We start from the raw sequence: 26,305 nt of genomic DNA, 5'->3' as shown, positions 1-26,305 counted from the left end.
TATAAAATTTAAAAATGTGAAATTATGATTTTTGTTTTCAATTTGAAAAATTCAGATACAATCCGAAAATTTATTTGATAAATAGAATTGAATCGATAATAGAAAATTAAAAGATGGAATTTCGTATATTTTAAAGATTTAAACATTTTAAAATGCCAATTAATAAATTAAAAGATTTAATTGTTTGAAAAAAAAATTAATTTATATAATTTCAACTTTCTAGCTTGAGAGTTTCTTGAAAACTTATATTGTTTTTTAAATTTTGAATATACGAATAATTTAAAATTAAATGAGATGAAATTAAACAAAAATAGGCTAACTATATATTCGATGAAGTTCATGTGTCAATAAAAATTTCAGTAACAAAAAATTGAAAATTTGGAAAATGGAAAGACGAATTTCATGCTAACTCGTCTTAGGAGTTGGCAGCACCATCTCAGATAGTAGTGAAACATTGTGGGTGTAAAGACATGGGTCATTTAAGCAACTTTGCGTACTTGAAATATTCGAAAAAGAACTTTTTAGAAAAAGACAATTTTTTTTCTTAATATTTTACAAAAAATTATACTTTAAAAACTAAATTTTCGGAAAAAAATTCGCTGACAAAAAAGTTATTTTAAAAATTAAAAACGTTTTTTTTTTAAATTCATAAGAATGTGTATATGAATAGCCCTTACAATTTCCAACAAGTCGTCCATACGTCGGAAGATGGGCACTTTAACAGGGAAAAAGTTTTTCGAACAACAACTTTCCCATGTTTTCTTTGAAAAAAATACAACTTATCCTAATTTGGTTTAAAGTCAAGATAGCGATATAGTGTATTCGACAAAGTTTCAGATATTGTTAAAATATAAACTTTTGTCGAAGACATCAACTTTCTATCTTCTATAGTTTTTGGAATATAAATCATTTTTGTATGAAGACTCCTGAAAAAAATAATGTTTTGCTCGTAACATTTTTGTGTGTAAATTCTCACGTTTGACATGTTCTTGACATGTTTCTAAATAGAGAAAAGTTAGTAGAGCATGTAAATTGCGATAATTTATACATAAAAATGTTACGAATTAGACATTAATAGTATTTTTTCAAAGAAAAAAAATGAAAAAGTTGTGGCTCGAAAAACTTTTTCCATGGCAATGTGCCCTTCGTCCGATGTATGGAAAACTTGTTGGAAATTTAAAGGGATATTTATATCTACTTTTTCTGAATTTTAAAAGCATGTTTTCGAGAAAATGAATTTTGATTTTCAAAATATTTTTTTCCAAAAAAATCTTTGATAATTTTTAATGGAAACCAAAATAATTGCCTGCATTCCATTCTTTGACTAAAATTTTGTAAGTCTGATAGACGCTAAGCTCTTTATTTGGGAGAATTAATAATTTCCTATATATATAGATATGTAAATAGTAACGATAAGTTGGTATTAAGTTATGTATAAGTTCACGTTTCGAGTTCTATCTCAGTTACGTTTAGTTTCCCTAGTTCGGATTCAGCGGGTGATACAGTTTCCTTAGTATAATGGTAAGAGCTGTAACAATATTCAGTTATCAGCTATGTTCGAAGAAAAAGATTGTTTTTCCTGGCTTACCAATTCAATTTAGCATTAGAAATAGGTCAAGTTCAATCAGGTTAAATCAGGTGTCTAAGCTTTGAATATAATTATAGGATCTAGGAAGTAGTTTTCAATTAGTTTGAGGTTATATCCAATATAAATTTACCTCGCTTTTTAACAATACTATTAATTAAGTAGCAAGTAAGAATATATAATTAATTAAGCAGCAAATATTTCTATGAATTCACGATTTATGTTTTCTTGAATCACTTTTCTCCTTTTTCTTTGTTTTGTTTACTTACAACTAGTGACAGCCGGCAGCTCTGTCATTCCGGGCCAGTGTCCTCAGAACAGCAGGGTATGACTGACATCTGATGACATTCTATGAGGGCGCGTGCTGTCCAATAGGACAGTCAACACTTCATCATGAAGCCTATATCATGAAACTTACAAAGGACCTACATGATTAAATTGAAACTTCAGAAATTAACTTTTCAAACAGGTATACCTCCCAATGATCAGATAGTCGGTACATCTTTGTTCTAATCATACAAGACACAGCCCGAAATGTACCTGAAATACCACGAGATACCATTTTTCCATATCCGTTCAAGGTACGGATTTTCGGTATAGTCTCGTGGGAAACGGAAGTGTGGATATCCCGTTTACAGGTAACAAAACTGACCATGATTCTACGGCATGGACCTACGATTTGTTACCTACCATCGGGTAGCTCAATCATCCCCTCTGTGCCAATATATATTTGCTCTTCCAAACCATTCGGAAAACATTACAGTGCGGTCTGTCGATACGATCAGATCAAAAGGCATTCGTAACATTGAAGTACTACATAATGAATCCGAAGTTTATACTAGTATTTTTACTTGGGGTAGTGACCCTTCTTCGCACGGCTAATGGTAACAATGCCCAGCTGAGGAGTTCTGTTGAATGGAGTGATCAACAGCGGTACGTTATAGGATCCTGTGTGGATGAATGTTTCGCCAAAAGGCATTCGACGAGAGCCGCTATAGATAAGTGCAACGTGAACTGTTTGAGAGAAAGCTTAGGGATCTTCGCTTTCGTCGAAAACTCTCAAGTGATATCCCACGTAGAGCTAATGTGTCGTGATAGTGGATTCCTGAAGATTAAGATTGGTAGTACTGAGGAAAAAGACGCTAATCTATATGTTATAAGAGTGCAAGAAAGCGCTAAGAACTCTAGCAGGAGCAAGATTTTGATGAGCACTACGGAGTTGGTGACGTTGGATGGTCTCAAACCGAACACCCGATACAACATCACGGCGGTCACATTGAATGCGAGGCATCATTGTATCTACACGAGCAAACAGCAGCAGTTCGATACGCTACCTGTGGATTACACCCCAGAAGCCATCAGCACCATAGTTGTGGCAAACTATAGCAAAAGTCATCAGAATAATACTCTGCTGAACGCCATCGTATCTTTTAAACCTGCTACCGATAGAACTTGCTATTATTCGATCCTGTACCACTCTACCGATGATACTAATGGCGACCATCTAAGCGTTCATCGAGTAGAATACCTTTTCCAACTTCCCATCAAATCCCTGGACTTCGATTCGGAGTACACGGTAGCAGTTCAGGCGAAGAATCCAACCCATCGCGGCCACGTAAGTGAACTTCAGTGGTTTACCTTCCACACCCCAGCTTGCACCGATTGGCACCGTGGAAATGAATATCTGTGTGCACCCACAGAAATAAACGATATCCACGTTGCCGCCTCACGTTTATCCAACGGCAACTTCCAGCTCAACGTAAGCTGGACGAAACCATCTATTGTCCCGGATTTTTACGTTTTGAAGCTGTACGACCTGACTCCAGCGATCGACGGGCAACCGGCAAACTCAGGCTTGTGGAATGTGAGCGGCAACGCTACCAGCGTGTTCATAGAGTCCTTCGAAATTCGTGGTTCACAATACGAAGTGTTTCTCACCGCTCACGCCAACAACCGAAAAACGTCGCACAATTTAATTCTGCTCACTGACAGCAGCAGCATCAAACGTCCTTCTACCACCGATAGAGTTGAAAAAATAGTGATGATCGTTCTCATCGTGATCTTCACTTTGGTCTGCTTGGTCACGATTTTCGTCCGGCTGATCCTTCAGCGAACATCAAGAGTAACTTGCGACGAACTGTGTTGTGAATATTTTAAGGATCCGGAGAATGTTCCCACTGATGCTACCACCACCAACGCTAACCATACAATTGTCACGATTCACGACGAGATGAGGATCGCTCCCAGTCAAGTGCAGCTGCAGAAGGTACTCGGCGAGGGCGCTTTTGGAATGGTCCGGAAGGGGATTCTCACCCGATCGCACGCATCCCACGCTACCGAGGTTGCTGTCAAGATGTTGAAGGACCATCCGAGTGCGGAGCAAATCAAAGAGTTCCGCCGGGAGATCGAGGTGATGGTATCGGTAGGGTCACATCCCAACGTGGTGTCGATTGTGGGTTACTGCACGGAGGAGAACACCATCGAGATGATGCTGCTGACCGAATACTGTAGCGAGGGTAATCTGCTGAACTATTTGAAAAACGAGTGGGAGAGAATGGTGCAACGTTGCACCGAACCCCGAACGCCAAGTATTTACGGCTATAAAAAACCGGAGAGCGTGTTCAACTTCAACACGTCCTTTGTCGATGAAAAGTCCCTGCTCGGTGGTCCCAAGGGTTTCAGCAATAAGTTGTACCAAATGGCGAAAGGAGACGAAAACGGTAACACTGTCTTCGATCCACCGGCAACAAATTCGCGGTCCAAGGTGATCGAGAACGACGGCTCTGAAAATGTAGTCTGTAACGACGAGCAGAAGCGCGACTACTTGGAGGAGTTGGCCGTAACCAGCGTCCGGTTGGTGGACTTCGCCCGTCAAATCGCTACCGGAATGAACTTCTTGGCACGCAACAAGGTAGTCCATCGCGATCTGGCCGCGAGAAACGTGTTGGTATGTAGTGATAACATCGTTAAAATATCCGACTTCGGACTGAGCAGAGACATCTACCAGGATAATATGTACCGTAAGGTTGGCAATGGTAAGCTACCGATCAAGTGGCTAGCACTGGAATCGTTGACCCACCAGATGTACACCTCCCAGAGTGACGTGTGGTCTTTCGGGATACTGTTGAACGAGATTTGTACCCTCGGCGCGAGTCCGTATCCTCTGCTGTCGGCTGCAGAATTGATTGTGCAGCTCAAGCAGGGATACCGGATGGAAAAACCCGCAGGCTGTAGCCAGAAGCTGTATGATTTGATGATGTCCTGCTGGAATGCACAGCCCCTCAACAGGCCAACGTTCTATGCTATTCAAAACAGACTGGAGGTAGTGATGGAGGAGCAGAACGCCAGCCAACATAGTAAGCCATTGATTGATTTGGTCGCGATCGTTGAGTCGTCGGGGTCGGAATAGTTTGAAGATGTTTTTAGATAGTAAATTTTAGATAGTAAGGTTTGTGAATAAATTGGTTTGACAAAATAGTTTTTGTTTTAACTAAATAATTAACAAAAACAATTGATGCTTAAATAGCATTCAAGCATTAATTGGTGGTTATTTTTAAATTATGGAAAATGCTGAGTGTATATGTTCTTAGGCACGGTTTGTTTGTGAGAGTTAATCTGCAAGCGTATCTCTTAGTCCTGTGTCTTCAGAACCTTCCACAGTTCAGTTTAATCCCTATGTATAGATCTACCTAAAGTCGACCTAAAAGTTGAGAGTGAGTTGAGAAACTATCGCTGTTTAAAGCTCTATACAAAAAAAAAGCGAATTTACAGTCGATTTCAAGATGTCCCAATCGTTCTTTCTGTGCATTGTTAAACGGATTCCATCCATTTTCCTCGAGGCATTGAAAAATATTATCATTGAGAGAAGACTTTTTTTTATAGTGAAAATGAATGCTTCATTAAGATAATTTATTGAAGACGTCTACTGCCTGCTACAGTTTGACAGTTATACTCCAGATGTTGGCCAAGAAAGATTGACGGAACTGATCGAGTGGAAAAAATGTTCTTTTTGTTGATTCTAAATTTTTTTAATGATTTTCAAGCAATATTTCATACACGAAAACCCGTCTTCCGATGTCTCTCGGTCTCAAGAAGTCGTGGAAAATACTACGGAAATATCCATCGCGACTGATTTTCTTTTCCCAGATTTCTGTTTTAAATGTATGTGTATTTCTCAAACGATTTGAAGCTGTTTTTACGACTTGACGAACTTACGCTTTTAATTTTTTTATTTGTAATCTTATGTTTCGAATTTTTAATATTTTGATTTACTAATTTTTTAATTTTTTCTTTGATTTCAAAATTGAAAAGTTCAAGTATTCCTACAAAATTCTAAAACAAAATTCTAAAATAAAAAAAAATTAAATTTAAAATGTGAAACATCAAACAATTTAAAACTTTATTTTATGTGCTTCGAAAAAAATATTTTTCAAAATTAAAAAAAAAAACTTTTTATTCCAAAATTTTCAAAATAAAAATTGAAAAGCATTTATTATCAAAAATTCAAAAAAAAAACAAAAATATTGAGAGAACTAAGCTTGTAGAATAACGAAGCGATGTGTCGAGACGAAGTTCATTACGACTGAGCACTACATTCGCGAATCATTAGCACCACTAGAGACCACAGTTATTTTTTTCCGACCCTCCTGAGCCGAAAAAAATTAAAAATTCAACAAATTAAAAAAATTCCTTGAGAAGTTAAAAAAAATTTAAAAAAAGAAAAAAAATCAAGGAACATTTCAAATTAGTCAAACGAAAAAGTAAAAAATCTTAAAATCTGACATTAAAGAAAAAAAAGAAAATAAAAAACATCTGAAAATCCTAAAATTTTAAAATTTTTAAATTATATAACCCAAAAATCCAATAACTATACCAATAAATTAAAAAATTAGAAATATGAAAATGGTCGAATATCCAAAAATTGCACGATGAAAAAATCAAAATGAAACAAATAAAAAAAAAACTCTTAGGTTGGTTAAAAAGTAATCCATTATGCTCAATATCCCGCGTGATATTGATCATACAATTCCATACAAATATTTTACCATATTAAATGCCAGATCGTTGAAATTGTGAATGGTGTTTATGATACCGATACTGTGACAGTGAAATACGCGCAATTTTTTTTATTTATTTTTTTTTTGAAATTTTTAATTATTTTAGCGCAATACTCTAAATTCTGATATCTACTGTCAACAAATGGACCGTTCTGTTGGTTGGTTATTTTAATTTTAAGATTTTAGATTTAATATACAAGCCGAAAACTGAAAAACTAAAAAAAGAAAAATAAATGTTTTTTAATTTCTAATTTATATATTTTTTTCAATTTTTCATTTTTCAGCCTTCCTATTTGCCAATTTTTTCTTTTTTATTGGTCAACTCGTCAATATGTTATTTCAAATTTTGAAAAAACATTAAGAAAAATTAAGAAAAAACTGGGGATAAAAACTAAAAATAGAAAAATCGAAATAAAGTTAATTTAGAAGTCAAAAATTTAAAAAAGTCGAATAAAAAAAATTATCAAAGAAAATTCAAAAAACTTAAAATAAATAAAACAAATCAGAGAATAAAAAAACTTCTAAAATATAGGAAAATTTTGAAATCAAATAACCCCAAAAACCAATCACAAAATCGACTCGTAAATTTGTCATTTTGTCAATTCATCAATTTGTCAACAACTTGTGAATGTACCAATTCATCATTTTGCCATTTTGTGAATTTGTGAATCTATCAGTTTGTCATTTTGACATTTTGTTTTTTTTGTCAATTTTTCAAATTTTCCGTGATTTTAAAATTTTTCTGGTTTTTAATTTTTTATTAGTTTTCATTTTTTTCAATTTCTTATTCTTTCGATTTTCTGATCATTTTTCAATTTTCTTATTTACTAATTCTTCAATTTTTCAATTTGCATTCCGTTAACTCTTCAATTTAACATTTTGCGAATCTGTGAATTTGTGAATCTGAATCTATCAATTTATCAAATTTATTATTACTTTATAATTTTTTATAATAATAAAATTTTCAAACTTTCAAATTTTGGAATTTTTGATTATTTGATTTATCGGATTTTCTCATTTTCGAAGTCTCAGTTTTGGCTCTTTCGTTTTTTGCCATTTTCAAATTTGTTAATTTTTCAATCATTTAGCTTTTCAAATTTTCTATTTTTGAAAATGGCAACTTTTTAATTTACAGATTTTTAAATTTGTGAATTTCGGGGTGTTTTTGATTTTCCAATTTTGAAATTTTGATTTTCTTTTAAATTTCAAGGAAAATGAATACAATACAAAAAATCTGAAATGTTTTCAAAGTTTATTTTATTTTTTCAATTTTCTCAAATTTTCAAATTTTTCAGTTTTTCAATTCCCAATTTTTCTAATTTATGAGTTTTTTCAATTATCATCTATCCTATTTTTTGTATCAATCAACTCGTAAATTTTTCATTTTGTGAATTTATCAATTTATCAATACATCAATTTGTCCATTTGACAATTTTTTAACAATTTGTGAATCTACCAATTTGTAATTTTTGTCAATTAGTCGTTATGTCAATTCTTCATTTGATCATTTTGTCAATTTGTCAGTTTTTAAATTTTTCAAATGTAAGAATTATTTTGGAGTTTTTTTACTTTCAAATTTTCGTTCATTCAACTATTTTTAACTATTTTTTTTCTCGTATTATTGATTATTTTTGTATTAAATTATTCAATGATTTGATTTTTCAATAATCCGAGACTTTTTGCAATTCCTCATGTTTAAAATATTTCAATTTAGTCAATTTAAAAAAAAAATCGATTTTTAACACTTTGGTTTTACATTTTCAAATTTTTAATTTTTGGACATTTTTATTTTTAAATTTTTTATTTCGATATTGTTAGTTCTCTGGGATTGTATTCTTTTTTTTGAATTTCAATTATTATTATAAATTTCAAAAACTTAAAAATCAATTTTCAAAGTTTTAAAATTTTAAATTTTCATTTTTTAAATTTTTCAATCTTTTTTTGTTTTGATTTTCCTATTTCTTTGTGAATTTGCGAATCTATCAATTTGCAATTTTTAAAATTTTCATGTTTTACAATTTTCAAAGTTTGAATAATAAAATTTTCAAATTTCCAATTATTAAAATTTTACATACTTGTTTGAGATAATTTTTTAAAATTTTCTTATTTTCGAAGTTTCAATTTTTAGTTCTTTAATTTTTTCTTTTTCAAATTTGTAGGTTTTCCAAATTTTCAAATTTCTCAATACAGGTCAGACTCGATTATCCGGAGTATTGAGTCAAAACAATTTTTTTTCTTTATTTGTTTTTTTTGCATGTATCTTTCGTTTTTTTTAAATATTAGAGGAATTTGATTTTTGATTCATCCCCTTAAAGTCAGAAAACACCTTTCTCACATGAAAAAAATTAATTTATCCAGATTCTCTCAGAAGGTGATAGACGATCATATTTGATGAAAAAAAATCCTCCTACGCATATGTTCGAATTTCAACAATGACAGAGTTACAGAACTTTTTTTTTGTTTCGGACTCTGTTGCCTCAAACTGGCTCTACATTAAAAAGTACGCTACGGAAGACAATTCTGATGCTTTCATTCAAAAGATGAGAAAATTTAATACTGAATATTGTAGTGGAACAACTAAATTAGTGAGTTCAATAACATTTTGGAAGTGAAACACTTAAAAGTTGATAATTTTTAATGTGTTATTATTAATTTTACCCTAAAAAATTATCTAAAACTAGATTGTTTCTATCAATTAAACTGAAGTTCTTTAACCACTCCACAATTTGTTCTTTAACGCACAACTTCTATCTTTATTAATTTGGCTGCAATATCGATATAAATAATTCCTGGTGAAAATTCAAGCAAAATCCTAGAAAATCACGATTTTTACCCTACTGTTCATATAATAGCCACTTAAACTTCATCTTAACGTTGAAAGGTTACATTTCTCCATGAATTAAGCCATACAGGTAAACTTCGATATAACGTACATTTCACTTTCAAAATTGTACGTTGTATCGAATTGTACGTTATATCGATGCTTAATAAAGTACTCACAAAAGTAGTCTATAATACATTATTGTGTTGCTGTTTTAGTAAAGTTAATGAATAACTTCAATCAGAAGACGAAACCAGCCTTTCTCATGATGTTTTCCTTCGTACTGTTGATTAAAGATTGAATCATTTAGAATCCGGAATCACAAAACCAGCTGTATTTCGGGATTTATTGAAGGTACAAAACTTGTTTTAGCATCACAATACGGGTAATTCATTGTTCTATCAGAAAAAAAAATATTGAAAAAAAATTTCCTTTACACTTTGGAAATGTGTACGTTATATCGAGGTAAAATGTACGTTATATCGAAGTTTCCCTGTATTTGAAATATAAAAAAAATATTTTTTTTTCAAACTGAATATAATCGAGTCCAAAATTGTATATAATCGAGTCCGACCTGTACTGTATTCTATTAGTCAAATCATTGCATTTGATACCAATATGGAGGGGATTGCAAAATATACATAGTCGACCATTTTGTGGCGGCGACCTTTTAGAATTTATGTTGTTCATAGTGTAGTGTATTCTCCAAATCAAGCCATTCAGCCATTTTTTTGCGGTGGCCAAATTGAATTTTTCAAGATCATTTGATACCCATATTGATGGAGTTCTGAGAAAATGTGCAATCCGCCATTTTGTATTGAACGCCATCTTGGATTTACATTTTTCATAAATAACTGCATTCTACTAATCAAGCCCTTTCTTTTGATACCCATATTAGCTATTGAATATAGAATTATTATACAAATTATTCAAAATTTCCGAAAATTAAGAAATAAAATACTGCGGATAATTGAGTCTAAAATTCCGAATAATCGAGTCTCCGGATAATCGAGTCCGACCTGTATTTCAATTTCACAATTTTCCACTTTTTTAGTTTTCTGATTTTTAATTTTTTCAATTTTTCCATGTTTAATTTTTTTATTTCGTCATTTTTTTCATTCGTAATTTTCTTGGAAATTTAGTTTCAAACTTAAGAACTATTTTGTAGTTTCCTTACTTTGAAGGTTTAATCAAACTTTAGGTTTTTTAACTATTCATTTTCATTAAATTTTATACTTTGACTGTTCGTTTTTAATTTTTTTTTTCGAATTTTCGATTATTTCGATTGAAATTTCAATAATCCGATTTTGCAATTCCTCATGTTTTAAATTTTTCAATTTAGGTAATTCCAGTATTTTTCGATTGTTTTACTCTCAGTTTTGGATATTCAAATTTTTAAATTTTTGGACATTTTGTTTTTTCAATACTTCAGTTTTCAATTTCAACATTGTTAGTTTTCTGGGATTGTATGTTTTTTTGAATTTCAATTATTTGTAATTCTTGGGTTTGTCAAATTTTAATTTTTAAATTTTGTTAATTTTTCGTTTGTTTTTTTTTTGGTTTTTCTACCTTTTTAATTTTGAGGGAGAAGCACTTTGTAGCTAGTGTGATGAAATCAAGAACAAATTGAGGTGGTTCTATGCGGAAAATCTTCTGCCTCTATTATTGGTTGTGGACGTAAGGGCCCATATGTGTCATACTTAGATTGCCAAATAAAAAGTTGATAACATCGAAAAGTATTCGAGTCACAAATACGACAAACCTATTCAAAGCCAACGTGAAATTGAAACAGCAGCGTTTTGGATCACACAACTATAGAACACCCAAACAAAACGCTTTATGTCGTTAACTGAAAACGATTTGAACGACCGAACACACTTATTGCGCATACATTGTAGCCAAAGCTAGCAGTTGTCACGTAAGTCACGGCCCCACTACTAACAATCAGATCTCCGATCGGTGGTGTCACAGAATATCCCACAGTTGCAACGCGACCAAGCATGACAGCGGCGAATCGATGAAAGAGATCTGATGTTGTTGTTGTTTCCCGTATTTATTCCGATAGTTTTTTCTCCTCTCAACACATCGCGCGATTACAGAATCATTTACCACGAGCGAGGAAAATCTCCTCTGGGTTAGCTGTAGCAAAAAAAAACATCGCAATTACACTGTATGTATTGCCAACTCCTCGCCCCCTTCTGGTCTGGTACGAGGTGACCAGCATCCGAGAAGAGTTTCTCTTCGAACACTTGCCAGATATCTTTCTCTTTTCGTACACTTTTTGTCACTTCCTGCTCCAGCGCTTTGAAACAGCCACCTGTATCTATCTGTGGGTGAGCTTTATCACATGATTTTACTCTACTCTCTCGGTTCGGTTGTCGGTGTGCATCCAAGTCTCGATCAACGAATTCGGAGACGTGTTGGAGTCCTGATAATCGATTGGAAGGGGCATCCATGCAGTGGGCCGTCTTGGCATGCAGGTAGTCTGACTTGCGTGAGACATGGACCGACCCATTATCACCAGATGGGTGACACGATGAATTCAATCAGACCAATTGCTGCTGCTCCTGCTACTATTAATCAACATGAAACGCGAGAAGAGTGCGAAAATGCGGGTCTACTTCTTACGAAAGAACCACAACGGGACACCAACAACGACTATGGAGACGGACGACAACGATACACGTTATGACACTGTCTAATTTGCTTGGGAAGAGATAGAGAGCGAGGCGAACTCCCTGCGCGACCAGCAGAAGCAGGAAGGTCGGCGAACGAAGAGTACCGAACCAGCATATGGAGAGGGAAAGTTGGTGATAGAGATTATTAAAATGATACCACATAAACCGAGCGACGGAGGGTCACCAACATGGATCAATGATTCAGCGCGAATTATACGAGCTGTGTTTGGTGGGTTGAAATTGACTCAGTGTCTGGGGAATGTTTTGGGTCGTTGACCGAAAAGAACTACTTCCGATTTCATGCATTGGAAAACTTTTTTTTTTGAAATTTTCTTAACGATAAACAAGGGTTTCAGCTAATAGATTTTAATGAGTGGGACCATTAATTTCGGCCTTTATTTTTTCTTCTACTCGAAATATATCTCTGTTCATCGTTCGCTCATCTTCGGGTGACAATCTTGAATCGGCCGTTGATATTGTTAACTACATTGAAAGTAGAGCTCTGAATTCTCGTTTATTTTCAAGAACTGTGGAATGAAACGATTTCAGATCACGAGGTTCTCTTTTTCTACACCATTATACACTGATTATACAAAAGAATAGTAGTAGCAGTATTCATCCGTATTTTAAAAATAAAAAAAATAGGAGGTTGTGTTCAAGACACGACCGCATTGTTGACGTAGAACTACGCTGTAGTTTAATTGAAGTCACTTGTTTATAACTGCGGATATTATTTTATAATTCATTTTCTTTTCATTCTTTTGCTCGCAGAACAATACATGCTCGAGATAAGCGCAGCTGTCATCTTTAGATGAGAAAGTTTTGCTACTGGCAAGCGAAACCAAATCACATACTAAATTCCAGAACGACATTTACTTTCTTGGTGACTAAATAAGCGAAATAAACTCTATCTGCACGCGAACCAAAATAAATTAATGACTTATTATAACTTATTGAATAACTTGGTATTCCCCAAATTATTTTTTGGTGCACAACCTTAACACCTGCTTCACCATAGCGTCAGTTCAATGCATTGATGACAGAGAACAAACAATGTTAACTGCTTGGAAAAAGGCTGAATATTTGCCTCAGCAGAGATTAATTACTAATACAGTAACGTAAATAATTCCGACTTTCGGTCTGACACACCGACGCGAGTATAGGAGTAACTTTTTTGGACAAGTGTCTTTTTTCATATTCTAATATATTGTTGAATGAATGGGGGAGTTCGGATTGAACTGTGGTGAGAGATGGACGTGTGTGCTGCTTTCTCTGTCAGTGTTTTGTACATATCGAGTTTGTAACACACGTGTTGTGTGTTACTCTTGTGATAACTAGGGGTGTCTGGTGTTTTGAATTGTTAATTGGAATGTAGAGTATATCTTTACGTTATAATAGCCATTCGTCTCTCATGACGTGGTTTTGAATGCTTGGCTGTGTAATGTATATGCGTATGATGTGTGCTTGTGCGCATTGCTGGAGATACAGTGCAGTTCCTCGTTAAGGAAGTCTTCCGATTTCAAACATAAATTCATGTGTCGTGCGGTTTTGAATCTCTCTCATATAAATGTGTCTTGTGTAAACATTCTGTTTCGTACTTATTCTGTGTCAAATGTGCCATTTTATTGTTGCGTATACTAGCGTCCAGCGCTATAAATAAAGAGATTTCAGAGGCAGATCTTTTAGTTGTGGATTTCACAAAAATGGAAATTCATTTTTATTCATCACTCAATATATGTTTCTGTGGATACAACTTTGTTGTTTTGTTTTAATAGTTCTATAGGTCAATGCGAATCTTGTGCAGCATATAACAAAACAAGGATAGTGAACAGATAGTTTGTGTATACGAGTCGTCATCGTAGTGTACGCCATAATTATTTAACCCTTAAATTCTTTGATTCTTTTTGTTATTTTTTTGTTCCCGAATTATTCAATTCTTGAATTTTTAAATTATTTAATAATTTAACTATTTAGTTATTTGATTCTACAATTATTCAATTCTTTAACTCTCCAGTTCTTTAGAGATTTTAAAGAAGTTTTCTATGACCTTTTCAGGTCAGGAAAAGTATCTATGTACTATGCACGATGAATAATGAAATGCATGACCGGTCCGATAAGAATGTATGTTTCCTTCAAATCTCATCTCGCCGCATAGTTGAGAGTTCACGTTTTTAGAATCACATCACTTACCGCAGTGAATCCTGATTTTTCTTAACCATTCCCACTAACAACTATCCCCTCCATGATAAACGCTAGGGAACCACGCTATAGAGGCGACCCTTCTGGCCTTCGGGCGGCGAATATCATACTAACATTCCGTCCCTTCCCCTGGTGACTGTAAGGACGTGGCCGGCGTCGTTATTGACCATTTAAAGCACGAATCACCGAAAATTGTACAACGAGAATGATTTGCTAGTACCAAGCGTCATTCTGTGTGTTCTTTGTGCAATTTGGTTGGTTCAGGTCAATCACGGAGAGCAACTACGAATTGTACAGTCTACCCAAGCTCAAGCTCAAGCTCAATACAGTAACGTAAATAATTCCCTCCCGCTATCTCGTCTCCTTGTTTATATTTATCATTACAAATGGGATTTCAGCGTAGCGAAGACGCACTATTTTTACGCACGGGTTATGAAGCACGTACGTACGCATATAAATATTCATATATCGATGGCTTGAAGCAACTAAATATACACACACTTATCTCTGTTTTGCGCTCTTCTCAACAGAAGCCCTTTCTGTTAATATTGCCAGTCTGGTTTAGCTTAGCTGTCATCCTTTGTGGAGAGATTTTCCCTACCGCCATGCGAAACCAAATCACAGACAAAATTCTAGAACATTTATTTTCTTGGTGAGCTGACGATAGCCTAGCTTGATGATTCCCCACACAATTGTGTAGCTCAGAACCTTAATGCAATGGCGTCAGTTCGATGCAATGATTGCAATGCCAGAGACATCAGCGAGTGAGTGATTTGGCCTTCATTCGTTCCTAGCCTTCAAAAGGCCTTTGGAAAACTCTACTCTTTCCTCATATTACTCCTCCACCCCCATTGCCTTGAGAAAACCAATCGATTCCTCGCCGTCCAGCTCGCCCAGCAACGGTGTTGTCCAGTCGGTGTCCCCACGAAGAATGAATATTTTAAGAGCACAAATATTTGCATTCACCATGATTCTACATCCGTACAAGCTGTTTGAAATCATCGTCAGCGAATTCTCAATCAATGCAAGTGCTACATTTCTACCGATCAGCACGGTTCCATGCCTGGCAGGTAGGTCACCACGAATCTGTTGAACTTCACTAACATCTGCATCACCGCTATGCAGGGCGAGGCTAAGTCGATGTCATCTAAATCGATCTGAAAGCGACTTTCGATAAGATCGACCATAGCATACCTTTGGCTAAACTGTCGCGTCTCGGATCATCTGCAAAGCTCGTACCCTGGATGAGATCCTACCTGACGGGAAGAAAACTGCGTGTTAAAATTGACGACTACGTTTCCTCGTGCTCCTGCAATTCGTCTGGAGTGCCTCAAGGAAGTGACTTAGGCTCTTTGTTGTTCACATTGTTTTTTAATGACATTGCTGCGAAATTAGGGCAAATTAGGGATTTATGCTGATGATTTAAAAATATTCTGCGAGGTCCGCTCAGCTGAAGACGGCCAACGTTCACAACATGTGCTGAATGTGTTTGTTGACGGGTGTCATCTGAAAAAAAACTGATTATCAGCGTGCCGAAGTGCTCCGTCATGATGTGCTTGGAAGGGCTGAAAATGTTACCGACCTTGGAACAGTGCTGGATCCGAAATTAACGCTCAACGCTCATTACACCTCAATCATTGCTAAGGCAAACCGACAGCTTGGATTTATTTCGAAGATTGCGAAGAATTTTACTAACCCGTACTGTTTGAAGTCCGTATATTGTACACTTGTACGACCTCGATTCTTGAAACTGCGCTACATTTAACAATCCGAAGATAACCGACCCGTTGAAAGTTTTACCATCTAAGTAGTTATGCAAAGGTCGAGACAGATAGTAATCTGATGGTGCAAGGTCAGGGCTGGTGGATGCAACATCAATTCCCAACCAAGCTTCAATAATTTTTGGCGAATGACCAAATATGTATGTGGTCTGACGTTGCCCTGTGAAAGACGACACCCTTACGATTGACTAATACTGGACATTTTTCGATAATTAAGTTTGTCCAGTTGTCGACAGTAGATTTACGTCTTGATCGTTTGATTCCTTGAAAGCAACTCAAAAAATACCACTACTTTCCAATTTCAGCAAATTGAAAGCAAAATCTTCTTTTGGTGTAATTAGCTTTCGAGGTGGTTTGTGGTAGTTCACCGTGCTTGGACCATGATCGTTTTCGATCGACACTATTGTAAACAAACTAACAATTTTCAACAAAAACACGGTCAATTTGCTCCTTAAATAAACTAAAAGTCACACTTAATAAACCTAAGAAGAAAAACAATTCATAACATTGAAATAAGTCATTCACAAATACCATGATTGCTATCTGTATGCGAAATCGGCAATTTCTTTTCACACAACCGAATAGTTTTTAACGCGATCAGCAACATGAGGCCGACCGTTGCCATGATGGAATAATATCGACTCATGTATGGTCGTATAATCTGGATGTTTTTCAGCCATATTTGGATATTTGGTTGGCAAATTTCGACTCATAACGATACAGAAAATTCAGCTTACACCGTCGACTATTTACGAGGGCAGTCCGATAAGTACTTAGCCTACAAAAAAAAATTTGGAAAAGTTGCGTTTTATTTCTCATCATAGTCTCCTTTTAGCTCGATACACTCGAGTTCTTTTGCATGGCCACGGACACGGCATCAAATCGCAATTGACTGGGCCATTCCGTGAGATAACACGCTCACCAAACTTGGTTTTTTATTAAATCGATTGTTAAATTCGCTGTGTGGCTTGTAGCGCCGTCCTGTTGAAATCACATATTGTCCAAGTCCATATCATCCAATTCGGGCCAAAAATATTCGGTTGTCATTGAGCGGTAGCGATTCCCATTCTCAGCAACGTGCCGGTCTTGATCAACACGGAAGAAGTACGGCCCAATGACGCCGCCGGACCATAAACAGCACCAAACCGTATTTTTTTCGGGATACAATGGTGACTCATGGAGTACGTGTGGATTGCTGCCTGACCAAATACGCATATTTTGCTTATTGACGAAGCCATTCAGCCAGAAATGAGCCTCATCGCTGAAGATGGTTTTTCGATTAAAATCCGGGTCATTTTAAAATTGTTGCTCAGCCAAAGGCTAGGCGCAAATTGAGAAGCGTATAGCGCTCGTAAGCGAACGCGAGACTACCAACACGACTCATACGTGCCACAAACGTAGCGTGGTGGAGCGCATATTGAGTCGCAGTTTGGTGTAAATAACATACCACTCGCATACAATGACTGATTAACACAGAGTTGCGCGATATATTTATTTACTAACACAATCACCCGACCAGTACAGCCATACAGTGTCAAACCCACGGCGCTATACGATTGTTCACCAACACAACTACCACAACCGGCATGACCAGCACGAGAAACTGTGGTTCAGCCACAGCGTCGCGCGAGTCGTGTCTCACGAGCGCTCCACCATCTCGCGTCATCTGGCGCCCTTCTATCTGTTTTCATTAGCCACAAAAACAGGCGCTATATAGCGCCAAGTTACTCGCGCTATATGCGTCTCAATTTGCGCCTTGCCTAATTCACGAACATACGATGCTTCTGGTGGTCAAGCGGCTACGCAACGCTTGAGAACGACGTGTGAGAGACTGATCTGGGTTTTCCTTAATTAATGCGCTAGCGGCAGCAATATACTCAGGCACTTCTTTGTCTCACAGGCACGGGAACATTTTGTACTGTGCCTGTGGATTCAATTTTTTCCACTAGACGCTCAATTGTTAATCTGGCAGGACGATTATGACGGCCATAAATTGGACGTAGCGCTCTTAAAGTTGAGGCCATTGATTCCGAATTTCGGTAGTATATTTTAATAATCTCGACTCGTTGTGGGATCGTTTAACTTTCCATTACGAAATGGCAAACCTTACTGAAGAGAAATGTCAAGAGAACAGGAAAAAAATGGCGTCGTTCGCTGTCCGGTATACTTTTGTAGCGTCCCTATTTAAGGTGAAGGTGGAAGCTAGCCATTGTAGTAGTATAGGTAAACCCTCGTGTAAAAATGGGGTAATAGTGTTTGTGAGAGAAGAGCAAAGCACATGTAAATAGATCAATTCACTTATCAGACTGTGTGGCGCTTCATTGACACGAGTCTTTGAATACATTTGAAAAAAAAACAAATAACAATTCAATACTAAAGTAAAATGTATGAACGATATGTTCCGATGAACAATTGCAAATATAAATATATATATAGAAGGTGCATTTGCATATGATTCTGATTATACGCGAGCGTAACATGAGCAAATTTATAACACATACGAATTGGGGCACTTTTGGTATTAACAAGTTCTTCCGCATAGTAACTCGATGTTGATAATTCCTTAATATTTTCCTTCGTTGATCGTATTGTTTTCACATATTCACGTTGGAAAGCCTTAACCCTTCTCATCGTTGGCCGAGGCATTTAGATTGAATTTAATACTTTTCCGTTTACTGTTTTTGAAAGCATAGGCAGCCGTGGCAGTGTTCCGAGCTCTGCAAAACAATTTTCTTACCCAATGTTAAAGTTGCTAAAACTTACATTATAGACCCATTAAACGTAAAAATAATAATTGTATTGATATCAACACAATTTTATTCTATTGATTTTCATGACATGGGACGCTATGACTCCGGAATAACATTTTATTGAGTGGTTTTTATAGCTGTTTCGATGATGTTGTTTGGCATCAGTGTCGAAAAAATAACGATGCTTCCACCAATACAAACAAAACCATTGCAGAAGATTGAAAAACGAAAATTTAACTTTCAGAGCACTTGCTCGAGTTTTCCGACGTTCTTCACTATACGGTGCGAAAGCAGATGAAAATTTAATATCTTGTGAGTAATCGATTAGAGTTTGGTTGATATTACTTGATGGGAAGTGTGCGAAAACGATCATTTTCTTCACACTGTTTCGCAAAATTATTGATTTTCGGGCGAGAGGTGAGGGAGGGAGATGAAATAAATGAGCGCCATTGTGGCTAGCTTCCACCTTCACCTTAAATATCCGTTATCTGAAAACAAATTGGGAAATCTTGCTGAGATGACTTCGGAAAAAGCACGCAAAAAGGCGCAATTCTTGACCGATTTCGTTAATCGCAATGCATTGGTGAAACATATGACTGGTACCGTAATCCGGGGGCAAATTGATCACCGAGGTAAAATTGATCAAACGTTCCAATGAAACATACTGAAAGTTGTGAAGGTGTTATTTAATTAAATTCAAAACTTTTTTATATGAAATGATCAATAAATCATCTGTAGGTTCTTTTCTTCAATGTTTTTCATCGAATAACTTGTTAAATTGCATCATAATTTATCTTTTTCTGAACAACATTTTCGCTTCCATTTTCAAGCATTGTAAAGAAAATATATTTTCAACAAATCGAAACTATACTCATAGACGCAAAACATTAATTTACACTCAGTTGTTTCTTTACGAATTTAAACAGTAATCAGATAGCTACAATTACTATTAAAACAAGTGAGAAAAATTAATTTTACAAAGAACTGTTTTGCTTGACTAGACAACCAATGCTGCGGCTTAGTTTTTTCGTAAACGGCTGACCGAATTGAATGCAACAAGTTTCATTTGGCGGGAACATGTTTATAGGTATGGATTCCAGAACCTAAAACAACACAAAACCCGTCTTTTGGAATATCAAACGTCATGATTTTTCAAAAATCGCTTTTCGATGATTAATTCAAACCTATACGACCTTATTGACGAAAACCTGATATGTTCCGGATCAGGTTTCCGAGGGAAATGACTACTTTATGACCAGGACCAAGTCCCATTTAAGTTTTGATTGAAAAGTGGAATTGACTTTATTGATGAGCAGTAGAACACAGTTTAGTCATAGGATCGTTTAAATGAGCCAATGCTCATACCTAACTTGGAACGAAAAGTATAGTTTAAGCTCTTCAAATCGCTCAAGCTTTCGCTTAACAACTGCCTCCAACGAAAGCCATCTCGTTGCGTTGCGTTCCACATTTTTATAAATCAAGACATCTGTGTTTGCACTGCATTAATTTCAATGTATAAAATTAGATGTAAAAAACTCTGTAAATTTTATATCTTTGCTGAAAATCTGCAATTATGTATCTGAAATTTGGCGAAAAATCTCTAAAATAATCGGTACATGTGGCAACTCTGCTCGTACGATCTGCAGCTCAAACTTTAGATCGAAATATGAGAAAGGCACGACTACAACTTTAGATAGATGCAATCAGATTAGGTATCCTCAGTCCCCAGAATTATGATTTATAAGACCATAGGTGAAGAAATCAAATCAAAAATTGAAAACGATGTATCGCTTACCATTAGGATGAAGACGACTCAAGCTCAAGGACATCCAGATTTGTGTCGAAGCTCATGAAAAACCATAGGTAGAGTTCTGGCAGAAGAAAAATTGAATTTTTGCAGTGCTGTTGAAAATAATAACAAATAAATAAATATTTTTTCTTTATACTCAAAATACGATACAAGTTGATAAAAGGATTGGACAGTTAAAAAGGGTCGAAAAACGGTACGTTTTTGGTCAGTCTACTCATTCTTCGTGCGAGCAATTATTCTGTGGAATCAACTACAAGCTGAAACAAATCATTTGTTCACGCGGATGGGTCGATCGAAGGTTTATAGATTGACTAGAAGGTAGAAATTATAAATTTAAAAGAAAATAGTTATTCATTGAATGATCTGATCCAAAATGTATGATATGGTTGTATAGAATCCAGTTGCAGATTTTAAACAACAGAAGGCCCTACTCTGCAAGTATATATCTATATTAGAGTGCCAATGGATGTATGGGGAAAAGTGACCCTCGAATTTTCAAAGCGAACTTGATTGAAAATGTTGATTCCCACGAAAAACTACCCTGTGCAAAATATCAGCTCAATCGGACTCCATTTACTAGTGTCGCACAGCGGTCAAAGTTTGGGTTTTTTGAAAACCGAAATTCATTCGGTATTCAAAATTTTTTTGATGCCAAATGTCTTCAAATTGCATGGAACGTCGAGATCTACTGTCATCTCGAAAAAATGTTTTGTCAAAAATCGACACTTTAGGACCAAGTCGTTTTTTCGGAATACGAAGTAAAACGTATGGTTTAGGGTGCCAATGAAAATCGTCATATCGATTTTTCATACGGGATTCCCTGCGAAATGTTGATTTGCACGATGAAATACCCTCTGCAAAATATTAGCTCACACAGACTTCATTTACTATTGTCGCAGATCTCAAAATTTTAGTTTTTTGAAAATCGAAAAACCACCCAAGGGGGGAGTAAAGGAAATCGGAAATACAAATGAAACACAAATTTCTGCATTACTCGAGAATTAATCAAGCAAATGAAACCAAATTAGGCATATGTAGGTTTTAGGGTGCAATCAATGAGGTACATATGAGGTGGAGCAGTAGGCAGAGTATATTTGTATTGGTAAACAAAATATGGTGTTGTCATTATTTGCATTCAACATAGAATGTATATGGAAGAGTTGAAACAATATTAAAATAACTAACAATTTAATGATGTCATGAGAAAAAAGGCTCATGAAATCTTGTAACTGATTGTTTTTTAATAGATGATAATTGTATTGTGACTTACTTCCATCATTTAACACGTTGTGGACCGCTCACGAGATTTCTCGTGTTTCACGTTCCGTCTATTACGGATGGATCACGAAATAACCCGTGTTTTATACACTTCATGGTTAAATCCTTGGCCTGCCAAGAATCTAACAAGGCCTACCGATGACTCGCCTTCGTCTCAGGAAACGATCTCATTCGTGGAATCCGAACAAATGAAGCGTACAAGTTTGCCCCAAAACGTGCGGTCCTTAATATGTGAGGGAGCAAAAACACCCACAGAACAGTATTATTCTCAGTCCTTGGAAATAGCAGAATTTTCAATGAAATGTTGCTTAATTGTGAACTATTTTCTTCAAATCACATACACCTGTACCTTCAAAATATCATCACATCACCGCGAAAATAACGAATTTTTTTTTGTTTCTATGAAGGTGAGAGAGTGAAAATGACACACAACAATATCACTTTTATTCATCTTTTCCGACATCATTTCACGAATATCCACGACACACTGTCACATTAGATGAATATTCAGTGGGAACTCCACGAGAAGATCTTTTCATATGGGTGTGGAAGGCAATTGAACATATAAACACAAATATCAACGTCACAATGTGAAAAGAAGCTATGGCAGCGCATGCTATCACGCACACTACGTTCCCAAATTCTACCATCTGCTCCACCTAATAATCCTTCTCATGAGGGTGCAATAAATGTTTCAATGATGGTTAGACTATCCACACCCCTCTCTAGGGGGACTACCATACAAATGAAGCATACATTTCTGAATAATTCAAGAACTAATCAAGCAAACTGAACCAAATTTGGCATGTGGAGGTTTTAGGGAGCAAGAAACATGGTTCAACACTCCTCCCACCTTTCTGAGGGGAAAAAATTGTCCGATTTAGGGCTGTCTTTATTCTATCATATTTTCCGTATAAACCATTTATTGCATGTAACGGAGAAACATGTTATTTGCAAGTGGTGATGATAATGATGAGTTTTGTTAGAAATACTAGGAATTTTATAGCAAAAGGTAAATTCAACGGGGTCGATTAGAATATCAATCAATGAACAGTTCTGCCATTGAACCCATGAGCTTGCTCATAGTAAGAAAACGTGGATGTTTGAAGGTATTGATAACAATAAACAAGTTTTGGGCGGGACGAAGTTTGCCGAGTCAGCTAGTGAATGAATAAATAGAATGAAATCCTTACTGCAACCAGGAATTAGCTGAGAAGCCTTCGGATTCGTTTTCTCAGCATAACCCTTGGAATTTAACAATCTTCTGAGAGTTCATTTTAGTTTTGTCGAAGATTCATATGCAACCGCAGGGTGACCATTGCAAGAATTTAACCTATATATTAGGCTGTCAAAAAAGTCCTGCGGTATTTTTTTTTGAATTTTCATTTGTTCATAAAATTAGTTACAATCATCTGCCACTTTGATTTATGATCTGTGCGACAACTTCAAATTGACAGTTTTGAATACTGGGGAAGCAACCAGAATAGCCAACCCTCCTGCACGGGCAAGCATGCTAGACATATATCTATGCTCTTCTTCGTTATCCCTGGATTGCATGTGGAAGGTAATCCAAGATCCCCACGGTAGTGATCACCTACCAATAATTTTATCGATCGCTAATGAATCAAGCTTTCGTGAGTCAGTCAATATTTCGTATGACCTCACGAAGAATATTGACTGGAGAACATTTGCGGAAATAATATCTGAAGCAATTGTTTCAATGCATGAACTTCCTCCACTCGAAGAGTATAACTTTATATCGAGTTTGATTTACGAAAGCGCACTTCAAGCTCAAAAGAAACGTGTACCGGCTACCACTTTCCGACGTCGTCCTCAATCACTTTGGTGGGACAAGGAATGTTCAAAGGTCTACCTTGAAAAATCATCCGCTTTCAAAAAATTCAGGAAAACTGGATTAGTGGAATGGTTTCTAAAGTACCAAGCTCTAGAAGCCAAACTAAAAGGTTTGATTAAAGCAAAAAAGCGTGGATATTGGCGGAAGTTCGTCAATGGTTTGTCAAGGGAGACCGCTATGAGCACTCTTTGGAATACGGCTAGGAAAATGCGTGGCTGGAACCATACAAACGAAAGTGAGGAATACTCTGACCGTTGGATTTTTAACTTTGCAAGGAAGGTTTGCCCCGACACCGCTCCTGCACAATACGTCGTACGCGACATTCCACTTCAAAGCGATTATGAGAATTTTTCGATGGTGGAATTCTCAATTGCCCTTCTCTCAACAATTCAGCTCCGGGGTCGGACAAGATTAAATTCAACTTATTGAAGAATCTTCCCGACTTGGCAAAACATCGTTTGCTGAACTTGTTCAACAAGTTTCTGGAGCTGAATATTGTCCCGCATGACTGGAGACAAGTGAGAGTGATAGCCATACGAAAACCCAACAAGCCGGCTAGCGATCACAACACGTATAGGCCGATTTCAATGTTATCCTGTATTCGTAAATTGTTAGAGAAAATGATTCTACTTCGTTTGGACAAGTGGGTTGAAACGAACAATTTGCTGTCAAATACGCAGTTTGGCTTCCGCCGAGGTAAAGGGACGAACGATTGTCTCGCGCTGCTATCTTCTGAAATCCAAATCGCATTTGCTCGCAAAGAACAAATGGCTTCCGTTTTTCTCGATATCAAAGGGGCATTTGATTCAGTTTCCATGGAAATTCTCTCAGAGAAGCTTCATAATCGTGGACTTTCACCAATTCTCAACAATTTCCTGTACAATTTACTGTCAGAAAAGCACATGATTTTCTCTCATGGCAGCTCGAAATCTTCTCGTTACAGTTTTATGGGCCTACCACAAGGCTCCTGCCTAAGCCCCCACTTGTACAGTTTTTACGTCAATGATATGGATGACTGTCTAACTAGAGACTGCACGCTGAGACAACTTGCAGACGATGGAGTTATTTCCATCACGGGTACTAATCCCGTCGTTCTGCAAAAGTCGTTGCAAGATACCCTGAACAATCTGTTCACGTGGGCCCTCAAGCTCGGTATCGAATTCTCTACGGAGAAAACTGAAATGGTCGTTTTTTCTAGGAAGCACGAACCCGCCCAATTCCAGCTTCACCTATCCGGCAAAACGATCCAACACTCTATGTTTTTCAAATACCTGGGTGTATATTTTGATTTATTTGAAACAGAAATGCCAGCAAAGAATCAATTTTCTCCAAACAATTACCGGAACATGGTGGGGTGCCCATCCAGGAGACCTCATCCAGTTGTACAAAACAACGATATTATCAGTGTTAGTATATGGCAGTTTTTGCTTCCGATCAGCTGCCAGGATTCATATTCTCAAGCTGGAGAGAATACAATATCGTTGCTTGCGTATAGCCATGGGGTGTTTGCATTCGACACATACGATGAGTCTCGAAGTTTTGGCAGGAGTACCCCCGCTTACTCTTCAGTTCACAGAATTATCCTCCAGATTTCTCATCCATTGCAAGATCATGAATCCATTGGTGATTGATAACTTCGAAAATCTACTCCAACTGACTCCTCAGTCAAGTTTTATGTCTTTATACCATGAGTACCTTACCCACGACGTGCACCCTTCACCAGGCATCTCCAACCAAGTTTGCTTCCCATACTTCTGCAACTCCTCTGTCATTTTTGATCTGTCCATGCGACAAAAAATCCATGGAATCCCAGATCACCTACGCTCCGATTCTATTCCGCCGATATTTTCGGCAGAATATGGGAAAGTTAGATCTGATAAAATGTTCTTTACTGACGGTTCATTCATAAACGGGTCCACTGGCTTCGGCATCTTCAATGAAAATTCCAGTGCCTCTTTCAAACTCAAAGATCCTTGTTCCGTGTATGTCGCTGAACTGGGTGCTATATATTACGCATTAGGGATCATTGAAACATTGCCCATCGACCACTATTTTATTTTTTCAGACAGTCTCAGCTCAATAGAGGCAATCCGCTCAATGAAAGTTGATAAATGCTCATCTTATTTCCTAACAAGAATAAGACAACTATTGAGTGTTTTGGTCGAAAAATTATTCAAGATTACCTTAGCATGGGTTCCCTCTCATTGTTCGATTCCGGGGAATGAGAAAGCGGACTCGCTAGCTAAGGTGGGCGCTTTAGAAGGCACACTTTTTGAAAGGCAAATTGCTTATAATGAATTTTTCCACATTCCTCGTCAGTATACGCTCGTAAGTTGGCAGCGCATGTGGAGTGGTGATGAGTTCGGTCGTTGGTTACACACGATTATCCCTAAGGTCTCGACGAGTGCATGGTTCAAGGGATTGAATGTAGGTCGTGATTTCATTCGCGTGATATCTCGGCTTATGTCCAATCACTACAACCTAAACGCGC

At 36.5% G+C, this 26,305-nt stretch overlaps 2 protein-coding genes across 3 annotated transcripts in view; one reads left to right on the top strand and one right to left on the bottom strand.

Annotated features, from left to right (window-relative positions):
* The window catches only part of LOC129764258 (moesin/ezrin/radixin homolog 1), a 114,866-nt gene that overhangs the window by 84,799 nt on the left and 3,762 nt on the right, over positions 1-26,305 (bottom strand). Inside the window, exon 2 of one of the 2 annotated variants that reach the window (XM_055763367.1) lies at positions 20,667-20,742. The exons of the other annotated variant lie outside the window; for it this stretch is intronic. The gene's annotated coding sequence lies outside the window, so the exon portion shown is untranslated. The remainder of the gene's footprint in view (positions 1-20,666; positions 20,743-26,305) is intronic. 2 annotated transcript variants of the gene reach the window in all.
* Positions 2,406-4,994, top strand: LOC129761613 (tyrosine-protein kinase receptor torso-like). The gene has a single exon (XM_055759347.1). The coding sequence runs from the start codon at positions 2,406-2,408 to the stop codon at positions 4,992-4,994; it is 2,589 nt and encodes an 862-aa protein (XP_055615322.1).

This window comes from Toxorhynchites rutilus, chromosome 1 (assembly GCF_029784135.1).
Source record: "Toxorhynchites rutilus septentrionalis strain SRP chromosome 1, ASM2978413v1, whole genome shotgun sequence".
NCBI classification, from domain to species: domain Eukaryota; kingdom Metazoa; phylum Arthropoda; class Insecta; order Diptera; family Culicidae; genus Toxorhynchites; species Toxorhynchites rutilus.
The sequence above is the reverse complement of the archived record's forward strand: the minus strand, read 5'-3'. Positions and strand labels throughout refer to the sequence as shown.